Source organism: Semicossyphus pulcher, unplaced genomic scaffold, assembly GCF_022749685.1.
Source record: "Semicossyphus pulcher isolate SPU_LCO1_2020_fin unplaced genomic scaffold, fSemPul1.0.p SCAF_10, whole genome shotgun sequence".
Taxonomy (NCBI): Eukaryota; Metazoa; Chordata; class Actinopteri; order Labriformes; family Labridae; genus Semicossyphus; species Semicossyphus pulcher.
In genome coordinates, this window is record NW_027211604.1 from 11,553,581 (window position 1) to 11,579,620 (window position 26,040).

Here is a 26,040-nt window from a genome sequence, read left to right on the forward strand (position 1 = left end):
TAATGAGAATCACATTGTCACACGTTTCTTTGCTGAAGTGGAACATCTCTCTCTCTCTCTCTGTAGATTTACCAAACCTGCTTTTGGTGGGATTTAATTTGGGTTTTAAACAATAAATGTGTGACTGAAGGTTTACACTGCAAAATGAGAAACCCATAATTGTAATAAATGACGCCTACTCTTTCATAACGTGTGAGGGGGGGAAGTTAGAGAACATTATTGCTCAGTAGTGAAATATAGATGTCATCAAAATACCTTGTCTTATATTTTTGACATAAATCTGAATCCATAACTTAAAGCATATTCATAAATACGGATGGTGTTTTTTGGAGAACATTTATAGGCTTTAATGATGCTCTTATCCCTCAGTCATTATGATGCCTTAAAACATCAAATGGAATATTACCACCAGGTTTTTCCAGCTTAGAAAAAAAACATCTTATTGCTGAGATCATAAGAGAACACAAAAAAGGTGAAACAGCTGTGTGTCACAGATTTATTTAAAGGTATTTTGCTGAAATACCTCGTTTGTATTGACATATTTACTGTTTAACACAAACACTGTGCGATGTGACACATTTGTGGTCTTTCTAACTTTACTATTTACTAAGTGAGTGTCATGTTTATGAGAGCCAGAGCATATTTGTTTGCTGGGAGGTTGGTTGGCTACTGACAGAGTTGGTTGAACACCCCCTCCCCTCTCTCTCTCTCTGTCTCTCTGTCTCTCTCTCTCTCTCTCTCTCTCTCTCTCTCTCTTCAGCTGCCGCGATATTTTCCAGCTCTGGAGCCTCCACCGCACAGCTCGATCGATTCGCATTGATTGTCCCTGACGAGCTGCTCCACTTTCTAGCCAATGTCAGCCAGTCTGCGATCGGGAAGGAGAGAAATGAAGGAAAATCTCTGCCGCCCTGGCGGTGTCATTTCCACACACTTGGGTTGGCCGCCTGCCAGCAGACAGGCCGGTGGAAAGAGGTGGAGTGGACTCTGGGGCTGAGCTGAGAGGAGGAGCAGCCGGCCATGAGGGGGATTTCTGTCAGATGTGTACAGTGGATACATACTCTGTGTAAACAGATGGGTGAAAATAAGTTCACCATTCTGCATCCCCTTTAACAATGAGATCACTACTTAAAACAAGAACATTTAACATTAGAAATAAACCTTAACACATTTAAAGCTTAAGATAGGCTATCGTAAAAATTTGAAAACATTTTATAACTATTACGTCATTTATATATATATATATATATCTTTAAGTCTCGTTATAAAATCGAACCCCAATCTCTCATTCAGGCAGTTTTTTGTCGCTTAAACTTTATTAAAAATAGAAATAAACGACGTTTATTTATCTGGAATACATTCAAATATCAAGCTAATATTAGCTGCCGTATTATTAAATAAAAACGCAGCCAATAACCACTCAAACAGTCATCTTCTATTATCCCATACTTTTATTCTGAAACGCCTCTCCCCTCAGCTGTCCTGAACGGCCCTCTCGCGCGCTATCTTTGCCTCAGCCGAAGCGCGCGCGCCGCTAAAAAGTCCACTTCGGTTTTTCCGCGAAGCTCCAAAAATCTATGAAATGTGTTTGCATGTTCCTCTCTGCAAGCGGGGATGTAGAGGTGGGATTGCAAGGACCGAGAAAGCTGGGGGAACCCACGCGTTCAGCCTCAGAGAAAGTACGCTTTTTCAAAATAACTGACGCTCAATCATTTTTTTCTTTTCACATTTGTCACTAACAGGCAGCCACTCTGTAGGATTGTGTTCTCGGAGAATAAGCTCTTTTTTCCTGCTCTTTTCTTTTTTTTTTTTTTGTCACCATTCTGCACGGCAGGCTGAGAGACGGACCGCTCGGACTGTGGGAGCCCTCCCCTCTGCTTGGATCGGCTTTGGTAGGTGCGAATAAATCGGGCCCGTGTTTGCAAATATGCAGATATATGGAAGAGGGAGGGAGGAGGTGCGGGATGGAGGGGGGATCATACTTTGTTGAAGTCTGCTGAAAGTTGGGATGTCATCTTCTTATAGGATCAAGTTATAGCAGGAGACAGCCGGGGCTCTTCTGTTACCTATATCCTCATTTGTGTGGCTGCAGCCCAGTGCTGGTACCGCAGATAGGCTACTGTGCTCATAGATCACCGGTCCACACAAAAGACGCATATTTGGATCTGTTATACTCCCTAAACACAAAATAACAAAGGTTTTAACATAATTGTGTTTCATAATAGGGCTTCGGGATATTTTACAAACAGTCTTGATTGCGCTTTATTAAATAATTCGCCCACAGCGCTGATAGGGATCGGCACAACAGTGGAGCACGAGCCCGATGCTTTTCTGTGAATCAGCTGTTAATGATGCGCGTCCAAACTTGACGCTTCCAGTAAAAGAAATGATCGCGCGCATCAGAGTGAGATCATGCCCACATCTGACAACAGCCTCTCTCTGATCGTCACTGTGTCTAATTAAAACTTTTATTAAATACAAAGAAAGAAACAGATTTCTTAGTTTAGAGTAGAGAAGGAAAAACAATGTATTGTTTTTTTATTCCACATGTCAGATTCTTCCGGTTTCCATTCATCTGTTTTTCTCCGGGTATTATTAGAAAGTTCCCCAGGTATCAACACGCTACCCGGAAATTCACTATCACCCCCTGCAACCCAGCACCACTGTCTCAGCTCCAGCTGCTCCATATGTTTGTGAATAATCTGAAGTCACATTACGCACGACGTGGACGTTTTCTCCAACTTTTTGTGCGCATTGTCCCAATTAATCAGACGCAGCAGGTTATAGACAATGGATGAATCATTGCGTCTAATTATTGTCACCGGGGCTTTAAACTCCCTCTGTGTGTCAGTGTGTCCGTGCGCGCGCGCCAGTCTCCAGGAGGTTGGAGGAATAGAGAAAGCTCACCGTAGACAGGTCCGCAGACAGCGCGTCTGCTGTAGGGGGAGAAAGGGGGAGGAGGAGGAGAGGAGGGGAGGCGACGCTGCATTTGCATCGTGCGTCGCCTGAACTAATGCATTAAGTATTCTCGAGTCTCCTGAGGGGCAGTCAGCTGCTCTAGAGTTCGTGGTTCACCAAATGCTTCACAACCCTGAAGGAAATGAGGAACTATTTTTCTCACCTCCGCTAAAAAAGCTGACTGTGATTACCTGGCACCTGCGCATACAGTGACGTCACTGAAGGGAAGTTATTCAAGAGTTTAGTGTGCTCGAGGGAGGCTAATTATCCAGTGGAACTTGATACGTAATATCAATTAGCAGGCTAATTTCTTAAAAATGAGAATAATACAGGCTGCATGCTTTTAATAACATGATGACAGAAAAACATCCCAGATTTATTGTCGTTTTTCTCATGTTTAGATTTTTAGATTTTATGCCTAGAATCACAAAACAACGGGAAATACAAACACACACACGACCCTACAGGCTTCACTCCATCACTTATCGATCCACTGAAACAAGCAACCACTCATCCATCAGCGAGCCGTCATTATTGGGCTGACATTAACCTCCTTTAGCATCCCAGCACAACAACTTGTATAACATCTAATAACACCTGAGAAGAAAAGGCCTCTAAAAATGTCTGTTCAAGATAACTGATAAAGTAAAGAGATGAGCATGTGGATGTCAAACGAGCCGTTCATACAAGTATCACACTGCTGACACCCCAGCAGCACTGAGGCTGTCAGGAAGCACTCGTCGTGTGTGCTGGTGAGTGAGTCCAGTGTAATTTGTTGAAGTACGACTTAATTCACCAATCTTCAACTGGAAAGTTCCTATAAATGTTCCACACCAAATGGAAACCTCTGCTTGATTTTAATACACCAGATTTATACGCTGAAACTGTGACGCTCTGTTTAGGTGTTATTTGCTCCAGGTAAACCTTGTGGCTTAAAGGAAAAGTTTGTTGGAAATATGTTTAAGTGATTCCTTGCAGACAGTTGGATTAGAAGAGTCTGTATGCAAAGTTTGAAGCTAGCATTAGCAGCCGGCTAAAAGGACGACATACTGTTTTGTTTCTTGACCAGGAAGAGTAACTTCCTCTGGATGCCCATCAACTGGTCCTTTAAACAAAGAGGACATAACGTGTTTATTAGTGACCTTTAAAAGTGCTGACAGGCCTATCTTTTACTTTTGATTAGTGTAAGGCTATCTGTTTCAAGTCTTTATGCTAAGCTAGGCTAATTATCTCATGACTAGCTCCCCATCTAGCGTACAGATATCGATTTTCAGCAATGTTACACTTTTCTTTGAATTTGAGTGTCTGTCTTACTTCACTCATACCGAGCTGCGAGTTTCACGCATGTCATCAGATATAAACAGAGTTAACTCAGGCTGAAAGTATATAATCAGCGGTCGAGTATCAGAGACAGCAAAAGCTGAGTATCTCTGAAAGGATCAATACAGCGTTTCTGTAGAGCTGGAATATCTGGATGAAATCACCACGTTTCACACTCACATGACACACTGTGTGAAAAAATGGGCCCTCATGACGCTGATCAAACTCATTCTGGTGCACAGGCTCTCTGACAGAAGCAGTTGTCAGTTTTAAGAAATTAGTCGACAAAATCAGACTTCAGACGCTAATTAAACATCATCTTTCAGATATGAATGTACGCGACATGTTGTCCGAACATCTGGTCCTGTAGATCAGCTGTTGTTGACGAAGTGTCCATGAAGTAACAGGGAGACATCGCTCAGCTCATTCAAACAAACTAATTAAGTGTCTGCACTAAATGAACTGCAACATTTATAATCACATTCAGAATGTTCATCTGGCAAGTTAATATATTTTGTTGCATACTTTATTTTCCTCAAAGTGTACAAACATTAAAAGTCCAACACAGTGATTGTTCCTGCTACTGTTTTTTATTGGCTGAAACAAGATGCTACAATTGCAGGTCCACAGCTGCTCTGATTGGTCAATCCAACACTTATTGATCATGTACTATATCCCAATTTACATCCTGATTTTGTCTTAGTTGAATTGAGCATGTTGTTTGCAAATAAATTTACAAAAAAGCAAGAAAGACTCCGAGAAATGTGAGCGAGAAGACTGATGTTAATGCTGAGACAGTGTAAGGTGCAAGGCTTTAATATGTGACTATAATCACCATCTATTAATTACAGCCTCTTGTCACAGCTTTAATATGAACCACACCATTAAGTCCAAACATTACAGGAAATGCAGTAAATATGCTTAAATGGCTAAACAACAGCATATCAGCAGTGTGTCTCTGGCACTCAGAGGCAGCCGGGGTGCAGGAGACGGTTCACGCGAGGACATAAACCCCGTCTGTAAATGATGTGGTGAAGGGATTTGAAGAGCCATGACGCCGGGAGTCGGGCAGGGTGATTAGCCAAAGACTATGCGCCGTGCTCAGGGTTGATGATGATGGAAGAGTGTGACTGATAGGTCAGGGGGATGGAGGGCAGATGAACACGCTTGTTGCAAAGGTCGGTGAGTGCGAGGATAATATAGGTGCCCCTGCTTTCATTTATTACACACTGTGGTGTAGACCGAAACAGCAACTGGGGTTTGGTGCATACATTTATGTGATGCAACCTGTAAGCATGTAAAATCTAATTCTGCGTGCATACATAAAGCGTATTTATAAAACAATTCATTATCTTCTTTCTTTCAGCTCTTGGCCTTAAGTACTTTAAATACTCTGTGTAAAAGTATTATTACATTTGCCTGCTTGTATTTTCTATAACAAAGCACAGGTCTACATCGCTAGTGCATCAAAAAGTGCCTTCTAGCTTAAAGCAATGCTCTCACACTCATGCTCCAATACAAATAAAACGTACGCTTACATCAAGACCCTATTAATTCACCAAATTACTATAATTTAACTGGAGAAACAACAGTAGAGTTTGTGTCACTGCGTTACCTTCAAACAGTAGGTGAGTAAGTATGACGGTGAGAAAGTTAGCAGTGTAAAAAGTAGCATATAGCATTCCTTGCGATCAATAAACAGTCAGGAGTCTCTAACAGGTGCATTTGTTTTACTCGTCTGGGAGCACAGTCTGTGAAACTACAAAGCAAACAAAAAAGTGAGCTTTCCACACAACAAAGTACAAACAAGTGCTTACATTTTACAGTGTAACATTTACACTTGCAGACACGCACACAGCAAATTAACTGACTTCCAACAATTTAATTTAAACACATGTATACAGAAAAAGATGCTACTTTAATTAGCATACATATTGCTTTTCTAATACCAGAAAAGAACATATGTGAAAATTACAGAGGCCCTTAGCGGACATTCATCCTTACATTTTAGTTACTCAGTTTTCTTGTGGTAACGAGTCATTTCTGGTCGTTTTCTCAAGATCCATTATCACGAGATTATGACGTCGCATCAGATGATCATAACTCGTATCCCCAAAAGGAACATAGAAACAGGCTTAACTTACCTCATTAGTGTGGCTAATGGCAGCATGGCATGTCCTAGTCTGTGATATCACAATGACCAGCCTGTTTTCTAGATTGCTGGAATATTACCCCGTTATCACGAGAAAACAAGCTTTGTTATCTCAAGATAACCAGTAAAAGACCAGAAATGACTCATTATCACGCGAAAACTGAGTAAATCAAATCTATGGATGAATGTCCGCTAAGGGCTTCCATACTAAATAGCTTTTTACAGCTATAGTATCTATTTACAGCAAGTACTGTCTGATCATGTACGTCACTCCGCTTATCAGGCCTGCAAAACTTCCAAGACTTGGCCAGTCCCACATGTGACGTTTGTGTTCCTATTTTTAAAGCTGCTTACTGATGCACCAGACCCAACAAAAGTCAGTACGAACAAATGAGCTCTAGTGGCCAATTACAACATACATATATAGCCTTTAGTATCCATTCTATGTAGATCATCAACACTTTCAAAGAGCTGTGCTTGAAATATATGTAAATTCATCAAACCTGCGGGTCAGCTGTTGTGAAAAATGATTACATTACACCTAATCGGTGATATTTTTTAAACTGTTATAACGAGCCTTGATTGCCAACTTTGTCACTTTGTAGCCGACATGACAGGTCATTTATTCTGGCTATTGATAATGTGCCAGTTCATTAATAATGTGTTATACTCAAGTCTTTTAGCACCTTTGCTGTATTTAGAGCGTTTATGAAGCAGTTAGATCAGAGCAGGTAATCGAGACATTGAGTTGTTGTATAAGAAGAAAGCCAGAGTTACTTTTGTAGATGTAAAACTCAAATTACATGAAACAACATTAAAATAACTGACCTCTAAAAACATAGTTTTCAAGGTCCAGTGTCCATAAGACCACAAACCCCCGCATGCATCCCTCCTGATTTGCAGTGCTGTTAAACATTCAACCTCCTCTGAGCAGAGATGCAGTCAGTCTGAGATGCTTTAGGGAAACCGGACCCTGGTCAGTGCTGCAGCAGGAGAAACTGAAACTACAGGGCCGAGGGGCTGCGGAGCTGGCTCTGGTTCGCTGGCGCCACATCCCCCTGAGCTGGTGAGAATGTGGGGGCTGTGCTCTTGCCTTTGAAGCTTTACCTCCCACTAATTCTGGCCTTCCAATTTCCACACACTGCACAGACACCCCCCCCTCCATCCTCCTCCCCTCCCTTTCCCTTTGTTTCCCTTATAAGGACCGGCCCGGCCATTTCCTCAGCGTTTCTGTGGGAGGTGGTGGGCTTGTTTGTGAACACGGACAGGTCAGGAGAATCGCAGCGGAGTTTTTCTTTTCATAGATGAGCGGCCACAGGAATCTTACGCTAAAGCAGCTGGATGGATGCAGCTGAGTCCAGTGGGGAGGCGATCACTAATAGCCCAGGAAAGCCTCTTCATAAGGCCCACCACTCTATTTGATGTTTGACAAATTATAGTGGTCATTAAAAGTGATCATTTTTATGCAAGTAGTTGATTGGCACAGGAAGATTATATCAATCAAGTTGGTTCTTTCAAACTTTCTTCTGTCGTGTTTCTGGGCGCTGGGCTGCATTTCAAAGTCAAATGAGGGACAAATATTTGCTTTCTAACATATTGTTTCACATGGTTATACACTCAGATCAATGAGCACATAACTGTGGGTCAATATGCAACATTTCCTAAGTGACTGAGCTGCAGTCAGGGCAATAAAATGTATTTATTAGGCGTTCACTCCAGATCAAGTTGGTCGACTTCACCTTTGTTAGCACCGCTCACAGACCAATAGATACAACGGAGTCGAAGGTCAAAGAGGGTCTGCTCACCTGGGCATCATTTCCAAGCTGGTTATAAAGGTTAAGACAGGGACTTAACTGTAGGAGAGTTTCTGTTGTTGTATACTGTAGCCTTTAGTGTGAAATGATTATATACCTGTAGCTGTAACTTACTCTGTAGTTTACCAAAGCTGTTTTCCCTCAATTCAACCCAGTTTAACTGGTTGTGTTAGACTTCAATAGCAAGATCAGGCTCCCAACGTCATGAGTTCTTTCTGTCAACCAATCAGAAGAGCCCCTGAATTGCTGGTCAGTGGTTTGATTTGTAGATTGATGTATGAAGAACTAGAGGGAGAACGAAACAGTGGTTGAATTGTAGTTGAATATCCATATTCAGTTCAAGATGAGCATCCATAATGGTCAATAACTTATATGGCCCCCTGATATTCAACTACAATATCTTTTAAGCAGCATTAAGACAGGGCTCGCTGGTGAGGAACCTACAGAGAGTTATCACCCAAGCGTTCATCCACTCTTGGCTTTTTGGAGCTGTATACCGATTTTAAGCTCATTGTTTAGCTGTCCGGCCCACAACTTCAAAGTTTTGTTTCACTCTCAACATATTTTTTGGAATGCACAAGGCAGATATTTTTATTGCAAAAGCTCTAAAAACCCACAGTACATTACTAACATACCTCCCAAAAACAGACAGAGAAAGTTAGCTACAAGGTGGTGAACATAGACTGTATAGATAATGGACGTAGTCTCAGTGACGTCACCCATTGGTTTCCGAAGAAGCATTTTGAAGCCTGAATTGCGCCGGCGCTGGGGGTCGCCATATTGGAAATGCCAGAGCCGGCTAATCCAGAGACGGGCAAAGAGGCGTAAACATGTATATTTCTGCTGTAAAATTTGGCATTTTCCCACCTGCTGTGATGTTATTTCTTGTTTTCTGGAGCCAGCCTCGAGTGGCCACTCGAGGAATGGCAGTTTTTTGCATTTGCTTCATTTTTCAACACCGGAGGTTGCCGCTTGGTGGTGAACTACAATTAGCTTCTTAAGAGCCAGGTATTTTGCTCAGGAGTTGGTGGAGACCAAATCCAGAGCTAAAACACAGTCAATACCGCATTTGCATTTGCCAGGTGACCAGTAACACAATTAAAAAATGGTTGATAAAGATGCTTCTTAAATGCTGGATGTGTAAAGATTAAAATATGGTGATACCAGTGCTTGTCTCAGTGTTTTGATGAAGTGATCATTGACCAGTAACTCACCTCTCTCCTGTCCCTGTGTAAGGTTTCCAGGTGGCCCATGGCAGAGCGTGGATGAGGGCTGAGCTGTAGCGGGGCAGAAGGCTCTGGGGCCTGTCTGTTGTCGGCTGGCTGATTCGTCCATCGAGGTGAGGCACCACTCTCACCAGGGCAGAGAGCGGACCAGGAACAGGTCTTTACTCCCCCTCCTCACTCACCCCTGCCCCCTTTCCACCCTCACCCCAAACCCAGGCACGTACGCTCTGGACCATGTCTAGCGGGCTGTCGGAGGGGGGCCGGACAGATGACCAGGAGCGGAGTAGCAGCAAACAGGGCTCTCCAGTGATAGAGCGCAGGAACCGCAGCGGCATCATCAGCGAGCCCCTCAGTAAGAGCCTTAAGAACTCGCGTACCCTTTCCCAGTACACAGCCGTATCCTCGGCCAACACCAATGGACACACGGACAATAAAGAGGCGAAGAGCCACTCGGCCAAGCCTCAGCCTCCCCCGCAGCCCCAACCTACCGTCTCCGCACTGACCGCTGCCAAGTTGGACCGGACCCTAGAGCAGGTTCTGGAGGGACAGAACGGCCTGCTGCACTTTGCCCAGGCAGCAGCACTGTTGAAGCGGGCCGGTATGGAGCACATGCTCCTGCCCGGGGGCATGGGAGTGGGAGTTGGCGGTGGAGACACAGGCTCGGGGGCTAGCGACTTGGAGGGTACGTCTGTCACGGACGCCGTAGGTGGTCCTGTTGACTTCCCATATGGAGTAGGGGGTGGTTTCCCCTTCAACCCGGGGCTTTTCATCATGACGCCGGCCGGAGTGTTTCTGGCGGACAGCGCGCTGCACATGGCCGGCCTGGCCGAGTACCCGGCACAGAGCGAGCTGGCCTCCGCTATCAACTCCGGTAAAAAGAAGCGAAAACGTTGCGGCATGTGCCCACCTTGCCGGCGGCGGATTAACTGCGAGCAATGCAGCAGCTGCCGGAATCGTAAAACGGGCCATCAGATCTGCAAGTTTCGCAAATGTGAGGAACTGAAGAAGAAGCCCTCTGCTGCTCTGGAGGTAAGATGGTGGTGGTAATCATGAGCCATGCTTTAGAAATATGTCCTAGGCTTTATGTTGTCGTAGGGTTGCACGGCAGGTGAAAGCACACCTTCACAAATAAAAATAATATAAAAATAATCACAAACAAAATTTCAGCTTCACACTTGAGTGCACAAAGAAGATCTTTAGCTCTGTACCTGAATGTTACTCCCCTCTAAGACAAATAGTACAGGGGGGCTTCTGTTGGGGTGATGGCTCCTCATGCAGGGGGATGACAGGTGGTGAGGAGTGTGGTGGGGATGTGCAGGGTAAACACTGCACCATGGGGTCTCCTTAATCTGTCTGCCATAACCGTTCAATCACCAATCTTTCAACTGGAAGGCTAATTCACGCGCTTGAACACGAGATTGTTCATGTCTTTTATGCATTGAGCTTCTGAGGAGCATTTCCTGTTTGGTCACATGTGCATCCTCCATGTGTGTCTACATATGTTGCAACCGTAAAGCCATGAAAAAAGAGTGAGAAGAGTGGCATAAATGCGTACAGTATGTGTGTGTGTGTGTGTGTGTGTGTGTAAGTGAGTTTGTTTATGAGTGTTTGTGTGTGTGTGCATGTAACAAGGTCCATCTGGCCTCAGAGCTGTCATCTGGAGCACCAGGTGTCAGTGTAGCACATGCACCCCCCTTTAGCTGCCGCTGTCCTTCTCCTGGGTGACTCTTCGGCTCATCTAAATGGCCTCCAAACTTCCCGTCTCAGTGGCCTAACTAACCCCGGCTGTAATGACAGGACGACCAATCAGGGAAGCCCTTACAGCTGACGCTCCCTCTGAAAGAAAATAAACTTTTAGGATAAATGGCTAATAGTGTCACTTTGGTGTTACATAATGAATAAATATGTAACACAGTGAGAACCTGAACCAGCGGAGAGGCCTCTGGTCTAATTGACACAAACTGGATGTGTGCTTCAAACTGCTAATGGCTTCACTTCTTCCTCTTTCTGATGCTGATAGAGGGTGACAGCTCGGCCTCTTGTTTGGAGGCTGAAATGATGGTGGGTCAATCCCCATGTGCTGACTTTGGCCGTCCACAGTGAAACGCTCCTTAAAGGGGTGGTTTGGATGCTTACTGAAAACACAATGCATAGTGACAAACTAGCCTGGCTTAGCTCAGCTAATGGGTGATTATGGAGCTTTTAGACTGACTGACAAACAAATTGCCATAAATTGTACTCGTAAATATATTTTAACTGCACATATTCAGATACTTTAAAAGGCCATAGCAACAATTTAGCATTTTTTAGCCCATTAACTACAAATACTAGGTAAACATAGTGTAGTAATTTTAAGTCTAGAAATCAACAGAAACTGTTTCAGCAGATTCCCCTAAAATGTTTACATTGAAGGTTTTGGCAAACAAAACATGAGATTTACAGGATTTCCTGCCAACTGTCAACATTTTCTTTTTAGCATAATCACAATCTTTTCCCAGATGTAGCCACATGTTCATAATTGTTACCATCACAACTACGTATGTACTCAATTTAACCCAAACCATGATGAGTAAACCAAACTTCATTAATAATCCTCGTCATTTCATAAAGAGACTTATTCTGACAGTGATATGTGCAGTGACAGACACTGTTGTCACGCCGATAGAGGCATCAAAAAAACACTTCTTTGGAGTACTTTTATTTAATAAAAGTGCATTTATTTTAATGATGATATTAAACCAGAAGTCCATAACTGGCAACACTGGAAATATATGAGTCATATTAAGTATCGTCCAGTGTGTGGTTTGAATGTATAATCACAAAATTAGCACTTTTGTTTGGTTTGTTTACATTTTACATCCAGCCGAATTAGCCGAAAGCAACTCCTGTTTTCAAAGAACCCATGTATGTACAGATAACTATCGCTGAATCATTCTGAAGCTGAAGAAAACTTAAAATATGAAGATTTTCAAGCAAGTTCTGCAGTTAAAAAGAGTGTCTTTTTTCTATTATTTCTCAATGGATTGATGGACTTGTATTTACAAAGGATATTAGATATTGTTAACCAAAGTGCAAGGCACTCAAAAATCATCTCTATATTGTGTGTTAAGCTTCGACTGAGTGTCGGTCCCCAGAAGGAATAAGAGTTTAGACTCCGCGGATTCACCACACGCAGTATCTTATTCCTCCAGTTCACCTCTTCTTCTACTGTCTTATGAAAGGCAGTTACAGTTCTACCATGTATCTAGAAAATTGATTCTGAGGAATGTTAAAAATGTAAAACACCTAAGAAAACATGTTTACTTGATTTGTATTACAGTATATAAGGCCTTAAATAGTGTGAAATTGGTGCATTCATACGCTTGTCATCATGGCACATTGGAACAAAAGGAAAAACTGACTCTTAAGAATCAGGCTGATGTGTCTGAGTGTTGTTTTTCACTGCTGCATTGTTCAGCTGCAAATTAATGAGCGGCTTCATTTGTCTCCGCTGATGATTAACCAAAATGGTGTAATGTGTCAGCGCGCTATGTAGGTGGCATGACTCAATGTCTGCAACAGAAAGGGAATTTAATTCTAATTTATGATCTGCATTTGATGTTGTTATGGCAGTTAGCCTAATACCAGTCGTTCACACCAGCCATGCCAAACCCGAGGGCGCCTGAATATTCATGAATGTTGATGTTGATGTAGGTCATCATGCTGCTCGTAACGTCACAGGCTGATGATGTCGCCCAGTGGCCGCCGCACATGAAAGAAACTCCAGGGTGCCGTAAACCTGCCAGGCCTCCAAGTATGAAGTGTAACAGCAAACTGACTGACTTTAGTTATTGTGAGAAGCGCTATTACACTGTTCACATTTTCTCCCCCTGACACCTTAAAATATCTGACACTCACTTATTTCTTTGATCTGTCAAACAGTTTCTCCTTTTCAGAACAGAACTGAGAAGGCTAATCTTTCTATTTAATTTAATTACATGTAGAGTATGATATATTAGACTAATGACTTGTATTAAAGCGTAATATCAGTGTGTTTACACATCTGTACTTGGTGGCATTTCAGACTTAAACATGGCCTGAACTTGTCAATTTGAAAACAGAGTCGACATGAAATTTAAATATTTTTCACTTGATGAAAATATGGATTATGTCACCATAAAGTTGGTCCGTTCATTAAATAGAGATGGATGTAAACACATTAATGAGGGGTCTCATTATTGGCCAAAACAACAGGGTCATCGTGGGCGTGCAACAGATAAAAAGTGACATAGCATTAAGAAAGAGCTGAAAGCTTCTGCACACAGACATCACAGACGTACTGAAGGACTAAAGTCAAGAAAAATTCCCACCAAATCTACCCAGAAAGCATGAATCAAACCGTAACCATGGTCACCTGACAAGGTCTAATCTCTGTAGTGTTCCTCTGATGTTGCCTTATTTTACTAATGGTCTTATTCATGTTCTTGTACTTACAGTTTTTGGACAACTTTGTTATGACTAGTTCATTTTAAAGCACCTTAATGTGAATGCGTTGAAAAGTAACTTGGGGTGCTGGTTTAGCTCTGAGGTTAAGGTGCGCAGCCTGTGTATAGAGGCTCAGTCCTTAAACGCAGCGGCCCCTGGTTCAACTCGAACCCTTTGGCCCCCCCTCTCTCCTCCCACATTTACGACTCTATCCACTGTCCTGTCAAATAAAGGAAAAGGCCAAAAACTAAATCTTTAAGAAAAAATAAATAACTGACAAAAGAAAAATAAACCTTAAACGGTACTTCTGATCTTCTAAAATAGAATGAAGTATTTCTACACAGTGTATTACCCACAGGAGATGACAATCAGCACGGCCTCTGTTTGGAGAAGCTGGCCGAAGTACTGACATGAAATCTACGCTATGTACCGCTGTCCATGTGGTTGTAGTAAAATATACTTTAGCCACTTAAAAAAAGTCTCACCTGAAAAATCTTTTTAAGTGTTTGCTGCATTTTAAGCGCTTCAGCTGGACGTCAGACATCCCTTTACTTTGGCACTACTTTCTTCTCAACCGTACAAGTTCGGTGTTTCTACGCATGCTCGCTATTGATAAGTACTCTATACAACCCCACTTTAAAAAGGTCAGAACTGTCTCAAAAAGAGACCATTATTCTTTTCCAATCAGGAAACACCACAGCGGTCTGCAACTTGTTACTTCTTCACCCCAAACGTTATTTACCAAAGTATCAACTCCCCCCCCCCTTACAGAGCTGTGACAGCAGTACAACATTTTCAATTTTTCCCTGCTTTTTATTTGTCCTCATGCGCTCATACGTTTCCCATTATCAGTGTAGTAGTTGTCTCACATGGCTTTGTTATTAAGTCAACAGCTCTTGTTCAGCAGGAGATTAGATCAGAGAATACAGCCTGGGCCGCACCGTCAGTGAGCGGGATGTCATCAGGACCGGCTAAATGTCAGAGGACGAGACTCACGGAGGATGTGGGGAAAGTGGAGAGCAGGGAGTTTTATGTCAATAATGAACATGTAGGATATTTCTTCATTTATATTCAGGGCGACTTGGGCATTACTCGTCTCCTTCAGTGTTTTGGTCAGTTTGTCAGGTGGTGTTGACTGCGCTCAGCTCGCCCATGTGTGCACAAACGTGATTAAAAAGACTGCATAAAACATCCTGCCTTTGTTTTATTCTACATTTGCATTGAAGCTTATGTTCCACGAGCCTGCGAGCGTATCCGCGTCGGTACACAAGTGCAGTCCAGCAGCCGTGTGTGCTTATTTTAAGGGTGTTGACGGTTTCCATTGAAAGCTCACGGCAGCTCAAAGAAGAGCGTAAAATTGGCAAGTGAGGGGGAGTAAGCATGCTGAGGCCTTTGCCACCTCACAGCTCACTGGCTGAAGATGTCTGGATTTATTCTGGGAATGCTACATTTGAGAGAAATAAGTGGGAAGGCAGTTCCTCTGTGCTCGACGTCTGAATACCCTGCAGTGGTGTCAGTCTCGGCGATGCTGCTCAACACCGAGAGAAAGAAGGAGAGTCGGGGGGTTAGGGAGTTGTAGCTACTTTGTTTTTACTTGTATGTCACTGTAGGTTCAGGATGTACTGTACAGGTGGTGGGTAATGTTTGAAAAGAGATATTTCTCTACTCATAGAAGACTATATTATGTAATAAAAGTCATCGGTTGTGTCACAGCTTGTGCTTGTTTGTAATCAGACACACCTTACACCTGAGCATACTAGATTTATCCTTTGGGAACTCCTCTGCCAGGATCAGACATTGATATGGGAGCAGCGTATTCCCTCATGGTCCTTCCTGCCTCCCAGACACCGAACACCAGACAGTCAGGACAGAGGAGGCTCATGCAAAGTGACAGGCATGCAGACTGACACCGAGACACATGGATGTGCGGGCAAGTTGCTGGGCAGACGGAGGGACAAGTTGGAGAGGACAGAGGAGGCTGAGGAGGACAGAGAGAGAGAGAGGAGAGGGGAGACGCAGGGCAGAGGAGGTGTCGTACTGTAGACTGACATCTGGAAGCAAACAGCCTTTTACTCAAAGAGAGACAGAGAACAGGTTCTAGTCCACACAGTAAGAAGTGATTTGATAATTTGCAGGTCAAAAGGTTGTTATATGTATGTACACTGGGTTTAGACATCAATCAATCAATCAATGAAATGACAGCAATCTGCCTCGACTGTATGGGCCTAGAGAGTTGGATAGATACAGAGGGAGAGAGACAGCCACAACCATAACAACAGTTACAACCAGGATTATAATATTGATATAATTAAAAGCAATGCCAATATTAATAGTATATAACACTTGCCCATCTACAGAGAGTCATTTTAATGTTGTAAAGACCATATTTATAATGTTCATTTTTATCTAGATGCTGATGTGTCTTTATTTATACAGTCTGTGCTTTTAACCTGTGGCTACTATGCATGAGTATCGATGGTTGTTGTGAAAGATTTTGATCATTAGCTTTCGTATTTACCATCGTCTCTGGTTTTAAATATATCTGGGATAATTGAAACAACGGTACATTAGACAAGTAGTCTTTTGTTTCAACCATTTTTCAGGTTCCAGCTTCCATATGTGTCAGTTTACTGTATTTCTTCTGTCATAAATGACTACAAATCAAACAAAAAGAGCAAATCAATGACATCACTGCAGCTTCTGAGAAATTGTGTATACAATTTGTTCTCAGACTTTTTTTTCTTGTGTTGAGTCCAGTAAAAAAAATCGTTGTAATGTATTTACATATCGATCACGATTGACTTCTGGTCGGGTGAGAAGGCGTAGGAAAAAGGTTCGCCCCTTCAGCCAGACAAACAGTGAGTGTTTATGCCGGCTGGAGGTCATTGGTGTTTTATCTAGTTGTTGTAAAGGTTTACTTTTCCGCTACTTGTGAACAGCAGACGGTTCTACATCCCACATGCTTTTCTGCGTGTGGAGAGGCTTTGCGTTCTTTGTGTGTTTCCTTCTTTTCCTGTGGGAGTCCTCACAATAGTTGATGATGAAGCCATGAAGACAAGAAGAAGAATGCTCAGCGCTGCCTGGGGTAAAAAATCATGGCTTCAAATTACCTTAGTAACACCGAACAACATGTAAGGTATTATAAAATTAGAGTTGGACGTTGCCCCTTTAAGAAGCAGTACGTCCAAAAAATAAAGGATTTTCTTCTGCATTTCCTTTTCTGGTGGCCTCTGTTACACACAATTTGTTTGTGCTATGCTAAGACAAATGTGCTCGCCTTGTTTGAAAAAAACATCCATCGATTTTAGTGATTGGCCACTTCACACCCACAGACCCCGTCTGTTTGAACCCGTGCAATCAGGGAAGGAGGGAAGGTTTTTCTATTCCTGAACTGCAGCCATTTTTCCATTGATTGCTCATGTTTGATAACGAGAAAAAGCAGCATTTACAGCTCAATGGGGGATGTGTTTTTTTTTCTTCTTCCCACATATGTCGTGGACAGTCTAGACCGCACTAGGTTTTTGACATCTGTGGCAGCAGCAGATGTTGCTGTCCTCTGACTGTCTTTGTAACAGCTGAGTGCTGCTGTAGAAAGGTCACCACAGAGATGGATGACGGGCTAACGGTACTTAACATACAGACCATGAAATAATGTTGGCAAGATGTTGGCGGTTAACCTCCAGGTTTGTGGTTCATATTAATATTCATTAGAGCCACAAAGAATCTACTTAATTTGTACTTTACGATACGATACAATATGAAACTAAATGATACCATACAATACAATACGATACCGTACAATACAATACGATACGATACCGTACAATACAATATGCAGCAATACAATACAATACAGTATGGTACAATACGATGGGATATGGTACTATACGATACGTTGCGATGCAATACTGTATGGTACAGTATAATATGACGCGATACGTTACGATACCATGCTAAATGATACAATACAATACCCTATGACATGGTACAATACGGTAAGATACAGTATGGTACAGTACCATACAATACGATACAGTAAGATACAGGATGGTACAGTAGCATACGATACGATACGATACGGTAGAATACAGGATGGTACAGTACCATACGACAAAAAAAAGAAAAAGCAGGAAGAAGTAGAAACAATAGTATTAAAATAGCTAAATAAGATAAAAGACAGGAAATGAAGCAAAAAGAAAAATGAAAGCTATAAAAGCAACAAAATAAATAAATAAATAAATAAATAAAACCAGCAAGGGCTATAAAACAATAAACCACTTAAAGCAATAGAAGCAATAAAAAGCAATAAAAGGGCTAAAAGAAACGATACGAGGGTACGATACGATACGGTAAGATACAGTATGGTACAGTACGATATGATACGATACGATACGGTAAGATACCGTATGGTACAGTACGATACGATACAATACGATACGGTAAGATACAGTATGGTAAAGTGCGATGCGATACGGTAAGATACAGTATGGTACAGTACGATACGATACAGTAAGATACAGTATGGTAAAGTACGATATGATACGATACAATACGGTAAGATACAGTATGGTAAAGTACGAAACGATACAATACGGTAAGATACAGTATGGTAAAGTACGATATGATATGATACGATACAATACGGTAAGATACAGTATGGTACAGTACGGTACATTACAATACAAAACAATACGATACAAACAAAATGAAATAATACGATATTGTAAGATTTATGTAAGAAGACTTTATTCATCCTGTACGTCAATTTTTCTTGGACTCCAACGCTTCCCACATTGAGCTTTACAATTCAATGCCACAGTTTGTGTTTATTTATTTTAAGATTTGACACTTTGAAAAAGTAACAGCACCAGAAAAACAAATTTAATACAAACCTGTATCTGTCAAATAGCATTTCCTCCCTCTCTGAGAAACTGATAGGAAGTTAAGAGGCCCATGTGAACTGTCACATACGTATGTGGGCTATGAATGAACAACACTGTGGCATTCAGTGTCTCTGCTGTCAGGTTATTCCAGATTGAGTCAATTTAACAAATAAAGCACAGTATGGGCTATATTTGGCTGAGATCAACGGCGTAATTACCTCGCTTGAGGTCTTTTTATCCGAGCAAAAATGTTTCATTTTAGTCAGCAGGAGTTAACTTTCAAAAATGAAAGTAAAATGAAACCTGTGGAGCACGAACCCCGACGTCGCTCAGTGTCATGTCCAGATATGAACAAAAGCATTCAAAGAACACTGTGCTGCTGATTCAAGGCTACAGGAATGGTTTAAGTGGGCCTGAAAAGTAATTAGGGCTGGTATTGTTTGTGGTTTCAAACAAACTTTTTTGAACTAATGGACCATTTAAATCTCAGCTGCCTTTGTTTGAAAAACTTATAATTTCACCGCTGTGCGAGGGATCTGGCACACAGCATTTTAAGTGTGATTGTGTTCAGCTTACAATTGATTGATTTGAAATGAAAATTAATTTCAAGCCTTCAGATGGAATTACAAATATTTGAATATATGTGTATGACACTCACGTGCAGTAGAAGCTGTGTTTCCTGTCATTAGATAGGTGTGATTTTAAGCATAGTTTGTATTCCTGTCTGGATAATTCCTTATTAAACCTTCTGTTGTCGAGAACTTTTCGAAAAGTGAACCTGAATCTGCGGATGAGAATTTTATTTTAACACTCTCACTGTTTGGTGTGATTTCGGGGGTGTATTGTGAGTGTCGGTTAACGTGCCACTGTGTGTGGAGGTGTGCGACTGTACTTGAATACATATTGGTTCGGTGTGAGAGTGTGTGTGGGTGCATAAATGTTTGCCGAGATCCTCCTGCCTCGCTCCAGGCAGAGCTGGCTAACGGAAGAAGAATCCGTGCTGCAGCATCGAGTTGCACTTTTACAGGACGCCAGCCGTGCTGCAGCTCCAGGGACCCAAGCGGCTCTCGGTCTCCTGACTGCCAGGCCCCTGAGCTGCTGCTGCTGCTGCTGAGCCCTGCAGCTGCATGCATGTATGCTTCTCCTGCTCGCTGCAATCACACAAACAGATAACCACAGCCAGGGAGAGAGGGAGAGAGGAGAGGGACGGAAAGAGGCGTGATCGTTGGTGATGGTGTGGGAGAGCGATGCGTGTGGTGGCTAAATAATAAATGTGGCATATCGGGTTTTGTGTGAAGCCAGGACTGAAGCGGGTTCCTGTGGTGGTGCTGAGAGGAGAGGATGGGGCGGGTGCAGAGATTTCACACATACGAGTCATCCAGGGATAAATACTGGAAGAGAAGTTGAGCTGTTTAATCGAATAGTTGTTTGATTTTAATCATTTAACCTTACTAGAACCAAATTATCAACTGACACCAAAAAATATATTGTAATGGTTGATTTCTACTCTATATGTACTAATTAATAATAAGCAATCAAAAAAATAACTAACAAATGAGAGTATATAGTCTTAAGACACCCTTTTCAACAACAAAACATGGATTCATAATTTTTTTTAACAACTAAATCATATCAACGAATAAATTGATGCTTGTCAATACAGTGCATAAGTATCTCCAGAAAACAACAAATGCAAAATCTCCCTAGTTGAATATTCTTGTACCTAATCATTAAGATTGTGTTATTAGAAAATCCGATCAGAATGGTAGCATAAGCTTAAAAAGTATGTCCCCAGTCAATTCCCTGATTGCCTTAGTTAACATCCCTCTTACATTCATAAGTTTGGATGTTGTGTAAAAAAAGACAAAGAGTAAAAGTTAAAAACCTTTTTAAAGTAAAAGTATCATTTTAAGTAAACTTTAAACAGATTATTTTTAAATTCTGTACTAAAAAAATGTGATTAAAATCTTCCCTCTGGCCTAATGAGAGGACTTGAATAGCTGAAAATGGGGCTATTGTACTTGCGATTTTATTTGATGTGGGAAACTATGAAACTATTTCTTATGAAGTCAGATGACAATATTTTTTTTAAATTGGAATGATCATGGGATCTAAACAGATTCAATTAGTCAACTATAATGTTCACTGTTGTTTTTTGTTGCTTTTGTCTGTTTTGTTTGGACTGCTGGCAAGATGAAAAAAAAGCAGTTGAAAGACTCCACCTGGGTCTCTCTTAAGTTTTTTTTACAATCCATAAATTAAACAAGTAACAAAAAAACAAAACAACAAAAAAAGACTGATAAAAATGACCAAAAGGCTCCTTAGTTGCAACTTTAAGTCAATATAAAGTAGAACCAGAGGGACAACATTCTGTTTGTACAATGTGTTACTTTCCTCTAATATTTGCAAACTGATAAAATTGTGCTGTTTTTCATTAACAACACCTACCTCCTCTTCTCTCTCCCCCTCCCCTCCTTCCCTCCCTCCCTCTGTGTCCTCTGTTTCTCCAAGAAGGTGATGCTTCCTACAGGAGCGGCGTTTCGGTGGTTCCAGTAGGACTCCTCCTCCTCCTCCACCCCCTACCCAAAGCTCTGCCATCAAGTGCAATGCCAACTCCTGGATTGTCTCCGTAACAGAAACTGGCTAATAAACAAACAAACAAGCAACAAATAAAAATTATAGAAAAAAAAACAACAAAAAAACAAAACACAATGACAAAAAAAAAAAACAATCGGGTAATGGATGCACCTACTTATTCCTTGAACCAAAAATGAAGCGTAAAGAAAAGCATCTATGGCAATTTTCATTCCCTTTTCTATGTTTCCATTTTGGTACCTTTTGTCCTTTTTCCAGCAGGTTTTTTTCTGTCGCTTCAACACGGAACTGTTCATTGCCAGAAACAGAAATATGGACTGAGTGTGGACAATCAACTAATTTCTGTGTTTGGTGTTAATGTTGTTCATGTGTGGAAAGATACAGTACTTGTGTAGAGAATGTAAATTTTACAGCTATATTTCAAAACTAGTGGCTAATGGCAAACATTATTGTAATTCTTCACCAGTATGTTACTTAAACCCTTGTCTATTTTATCATTCATTTCAGACAGATCAGGTGTTGTCTTTGAACGACAAAGAAAATGTTTCAAATTGTGACACTGTGGATTTCGGATTTAAACCAAACTGAGTCACGTTATTGACCGTATTCATACAGTGGCCATTTTCCTCTTCTGTCATGTTCATGGTGCGAAGCTAAATGCCTTTATGTCACACATTTAAATTTAGGGCATCTGAATGTCCCTGCTTCTCAATTGATCAGCATCTGAGGAGACAATGTATAGTGAAAATCTAAAGGGATTTCAGGCAATAGATATGAAGTTAAAACAACATATTTGAAAACCTTTTAGCTAAGTTAACGTTAGCATCCAGCCACTTGCTAGCTAACATTACTGTTAGCTAGCAAGTGGCTGATAAGTGGTTACTTGATACAAAAGGACAGGTGTTAATTCCTAGCTTATGTAATATCTACGTAAGCTGGGAATTTACTCCTTATCTAACGTTAGCTGTGTCTCAGTTCAGGGGCTGCATCCTTCGAAGGACGTGGTCTACGAAGTCTGCATCATTTGTAGCCGACATAGACTGCTAAGGTTGAGCTGAAATCAGACTGGTCTGGGCTATTGAGGATTTCCTGTTTGCGTCACCAGCTGTTCCTGCCCTTACCCTTGCATCAGAAAACGCAGCCCAAATCGCCTAACGTAACGTAACTTAAGCTATTATTTTAAAGATAATTTATCAAGACCCCTTTCGTGTTTTAATATTTGTATTGCTAGCTATTCGTTTGAGATGAAACCAAGAACTTTACATTTAAAAGTGTATTTCTGGGCCGCTAAAGACACATTTGTCGGCAGCATCTGAACTAGGCTTCGAAATGGGAGCTGCAGCTGCTGTATTGGGACACAGCTGTAATTTTAGCTAGGACGTGGCTAAATGCTAACGCTAGCTAATGGGTTTTTAAATGTGTTGTTTTCCTTAAAATATTTATTTTTAATAATATTTTCAGAATAAATTGTTTTAAAAATGATCGAGATTTGCTAGTTTCGCTATACTTGCAGGACTTTAAACCTGTAACACAGCGGTACAAGACAGCGGTTACACCAGCATTTGAGCGTACCACCCAGAGCATGATGTCAGAAGAATATGGTTGCCGGGCGAAATTAGGCAGATCTTTATAGACGTCTAAATGGGTTGAAGATACAGTTCACCAGAGCCGTCACGACTGTAATCTCCTCAATCAGCCCTCCTCTGCATCTCCAAACTTTTCCTTCAGTGAGGCTGGCAGCCTCATGTTACTGTGGCCCTACTGAGCGCGTGCCAACGCTGCTCAGGGCGATTCATTAAGAGACAGCACTTGCTCTGAGTCTACCCTACTGAACGCACTGAGACAAGATGACATTGATTTTTTTTATTATTTGTCTGTTTATTTGTTATATTTTCATGATTTTTGTTATGTTGCTGGGTAGCTACAGCTTTTAAAAATAACCAATCTTTGTATTTGTTTAGAAAATTGGACTGGTTTTGTGAATAAAAAGGAATGCATGTATTCGTGTCAAAATTTACAGTTCTGATGTTTGTCGACTTGTCTATTTGCATGTTTTTTGTTTTTTTTTAAACAGCTGCTTTAAAAAAAGAGAATTGCGTATAAATTTTCCATGACTTGAAAAAAAGAGTTCCCTTTTCTTTTTTAATTGGGCGAGCAGGAAAACTCACCGATTCTGACACGAGTAGAAGTCATTAAAAGTGAATCAGGTGGTGGTATGGATCACCATGGTGTCCTTGGATTGACTGAGGTATTTCTCTCGCTGCCTGTGTAATGTCTCCCTACAGGGGAATGACTGATGGAGCCTTGCTATGCTAACGTGTAACCAAAATGACTTAAAACATGTTTGAAGGAGAACCATGCTGGTGCCAGTGTTTCTTCAAAATGCATGAAAACTTTTGACAATCCTCCAAAATGTCATTTTTTCCTCAATGATTTTCACATTACTCGACGATTTTGTGACATTCAGCCTAAAATCATTTATAGTACTCGATTAATGATGGGACGCTTTTTCTGCAGAGCTGGTCAGGCCTGGCTGACGTTACGTGGTGTTAGAAGAACAATTATGGACGATCAATCCAAATAACCATCCAAAAATATAACCAGCTATCACAACCTTTCCTCTTCTCTATACGGGTGTTCTGCATCGCTGGAGCAGTAAGGAAGTTTGGATAAAGACGTAGAGAAGTGAAAGCGGTGCTAATTAAAAAAAAATCCAAAATGTGGTCAATCTCACATCTTTGGGTCTGAGTGTAATTACTGATTTTAAAGCCTCAGGTCTGTGACACTGGAGTGAATTTCCATTTCCTGCTCAGTGATGATTCTGCGTTCGGCTCCACAGTCACTCTTTCATATCCAGGTGGGGACGTAGGAGCTGATTTCTGCTGCAGCCGGAGCGCTGAGTGTTTCTAATTAGTGAGAGGAAGGCCCGGCGTGGTCGGCCTGTGTACCAGCTCGTGATCAGCTTGGAGAGTGTAGCTATATTCCCAGCTAACTCCCCCTCCACCGGTGACACTGCTGGGCTTGTGCCATTGCCATGGAGATGGGGGGAGTGTGTGTGTGTAAAAGTGTGTGTGTGTGTGTGTCTGGGGGGGGCTGGTGGTGGCTGAGGCCTTTCATTATTAATGTGCACCGCGGCGTCCTTACCTCCTCTGAGCCCGCACAGCTCACTGCCTGACCTGCCATCCGAGGGAGGGGGAGAGAGAGGAGGCGAGGGGAGAGGGGAGGGGGGAGATAAAGAAAGAGAAGTGAGCCACAGAGAGAAAGAAGAAGACAGCAGGAATAGTAGAAAGAAGAAATTCATCCATGTGCTTTTATTTTGAATTTCCACCTGAGACAGAAACAACGTCGGATTAAGATTTAGAGTTTGAGTGGGGGTGTTGGGGTGTGGCTGCAGGTGAAAGTGCCTCCTGCCTGCTGAGGTGTAGCAGCCCGGGGAGGTTGGAGAGTGTGAGTGTATGTGTGTGTGTGTGTTTGGGGGGGGTCAGGTGGTGTTGGTTGTCTTCCTGCAGAGCAGTGTACGGCCTGGTGAGCAGGCCTGTCACACTGGGAAAATCCTGGAATCTTATCAGCGCCTCACAGACACTGAGCAGCACTGATCTACTCGCCCTCACTGCCAGCAGACATGCCCTTCCCCCCACCCAAATGCCCCTGCACAGGCTGGCCCCCTCTCAGCCCTCTCGCCACCTTCTTCCTCCAACGGGGAGATAGCAGGAACTGATGCGGCGTAAGTGTTGAGCAGGGAGGAATGCGGCTTGTAAAACGTGAGGAAAAGGAAGAACAACACAGAAAGTGAGTAGAGAGACGAAGCGGTGAAGAGTCAGAGGTGACCCCTGGTTTACTGTTAAAGTAGTTTTTAAACCTAATATTACCACACATAATTGTTAGAGGAGGTTTAGATCAAATGTGTGAAAGAGCTCTAATGCATCCAGCATGACCAATGACTGGACTGCAGATCCATTCATACATATGAATGTAGTATAATTAGATTTTGTGGAAATTTAAAACATTCTTCATTTAATTGACTTAAAAACTGAGTATAAAGTATAAATTACACGTTTGAACTTAATGACAGAGATGTTTTATTGGCGCTTCTACAAACGACAGCCATATAGAGATAGTGGTAACGTGACAAGTCTAACTGTGGCATGACAGTAGAAAGTAGGTGGTGTCTTAACTGGGGCTTCAGTGCTACTTACTTAGATGTCTTTATGTTTTATCTCTATGTTCTGTTGTGTTGTTGCAGGACTAACTGGAAGAGAAGCCTACACGCCCCCTCTAACTACTATGGAAGCTCAGACGCACCAATCATACACACATGAAGGATGTTGAGCCAACCACTAAAGAGACCACAGCAGCTTTTTTTTTTTGGCTTTGCAGCAATAATAGTAAGACAAACACGTCTCCTTTGTGCTGCAAGGCCCATTACCGCTTTTATTTCACTTTGTTAACATTATATACGACATCACACTCAGAGTTACTGAAGCTGTGCACCTTAAAAATGTGGTTTGTACTTCTTTAGGGTGGAGGTAAAAGTTAACACAAGAAGGAAGAGCACATTTAGTGCTCAATACGTTGTTTATTTTGTAAGTGCTATTACTATGAGGGCAATCGTGCTGGCCTAAACGATTCCT

General features: G+C 41.9%; 1 protein-coding gene across 2 annotated transcripts; it reads left to right on the forward strand.

The window, feature by feature from the left end:
• Positions 1 to 1,635: 1,635 nt before the first annotated feature.
• Positions 1,636 to 23,422, forward strand: cxxc5a (CXXC finger protein 5a). Of its 2 annotated transcripts, none has more exons than XM_069678275.1 (3): positions 1,636 to 1,889; positions 9,478 to 10,496; positions 21,326 to 23,422. In XM_069678275.1, exons 2-3 carry the CDS (start codon positions 9,702 to 9,704, stop codon positions 21,368 to 21,370), a joined length of 840 nt encoding a protein of 279 aa, XP_069534376.1. In that variant the 5' UTR covers positions 1,636 to 1,889; positions 9,478 to 9,701; the 3' UTR covers positions 21,371 to 23,422. The 2 variants fall into 2 exon arrangements, with proteins under 2 accessions (XP_069534376.1, XP_069534386.1); XM_069678285.1 differs by having other exon boundaries at positions 21,329 to 23,422.
• Positions 23,423 to 26,040: the final 2,618 nt, after the last annotated feature.

What these genes read in the sequence shown, in the direction of transcription:
- cxxc5a (XM_069678275.1), top strand. Translation starts at nt 9,702, where the DNA reads ATGTCTAGCGGGCTGTCGGAGGGGGGCCGGACAGATGACCAGGAGCGG. An exon ending in AGCCCTCTGCTGCTCTGGAG is followed by an intron (nt 10,497 to 21,325) that starts GTAAGATGGTGG and finishes TGTTTCTCCAAG; the next exon opens with AAGGTGATGCTTCCTACAGG.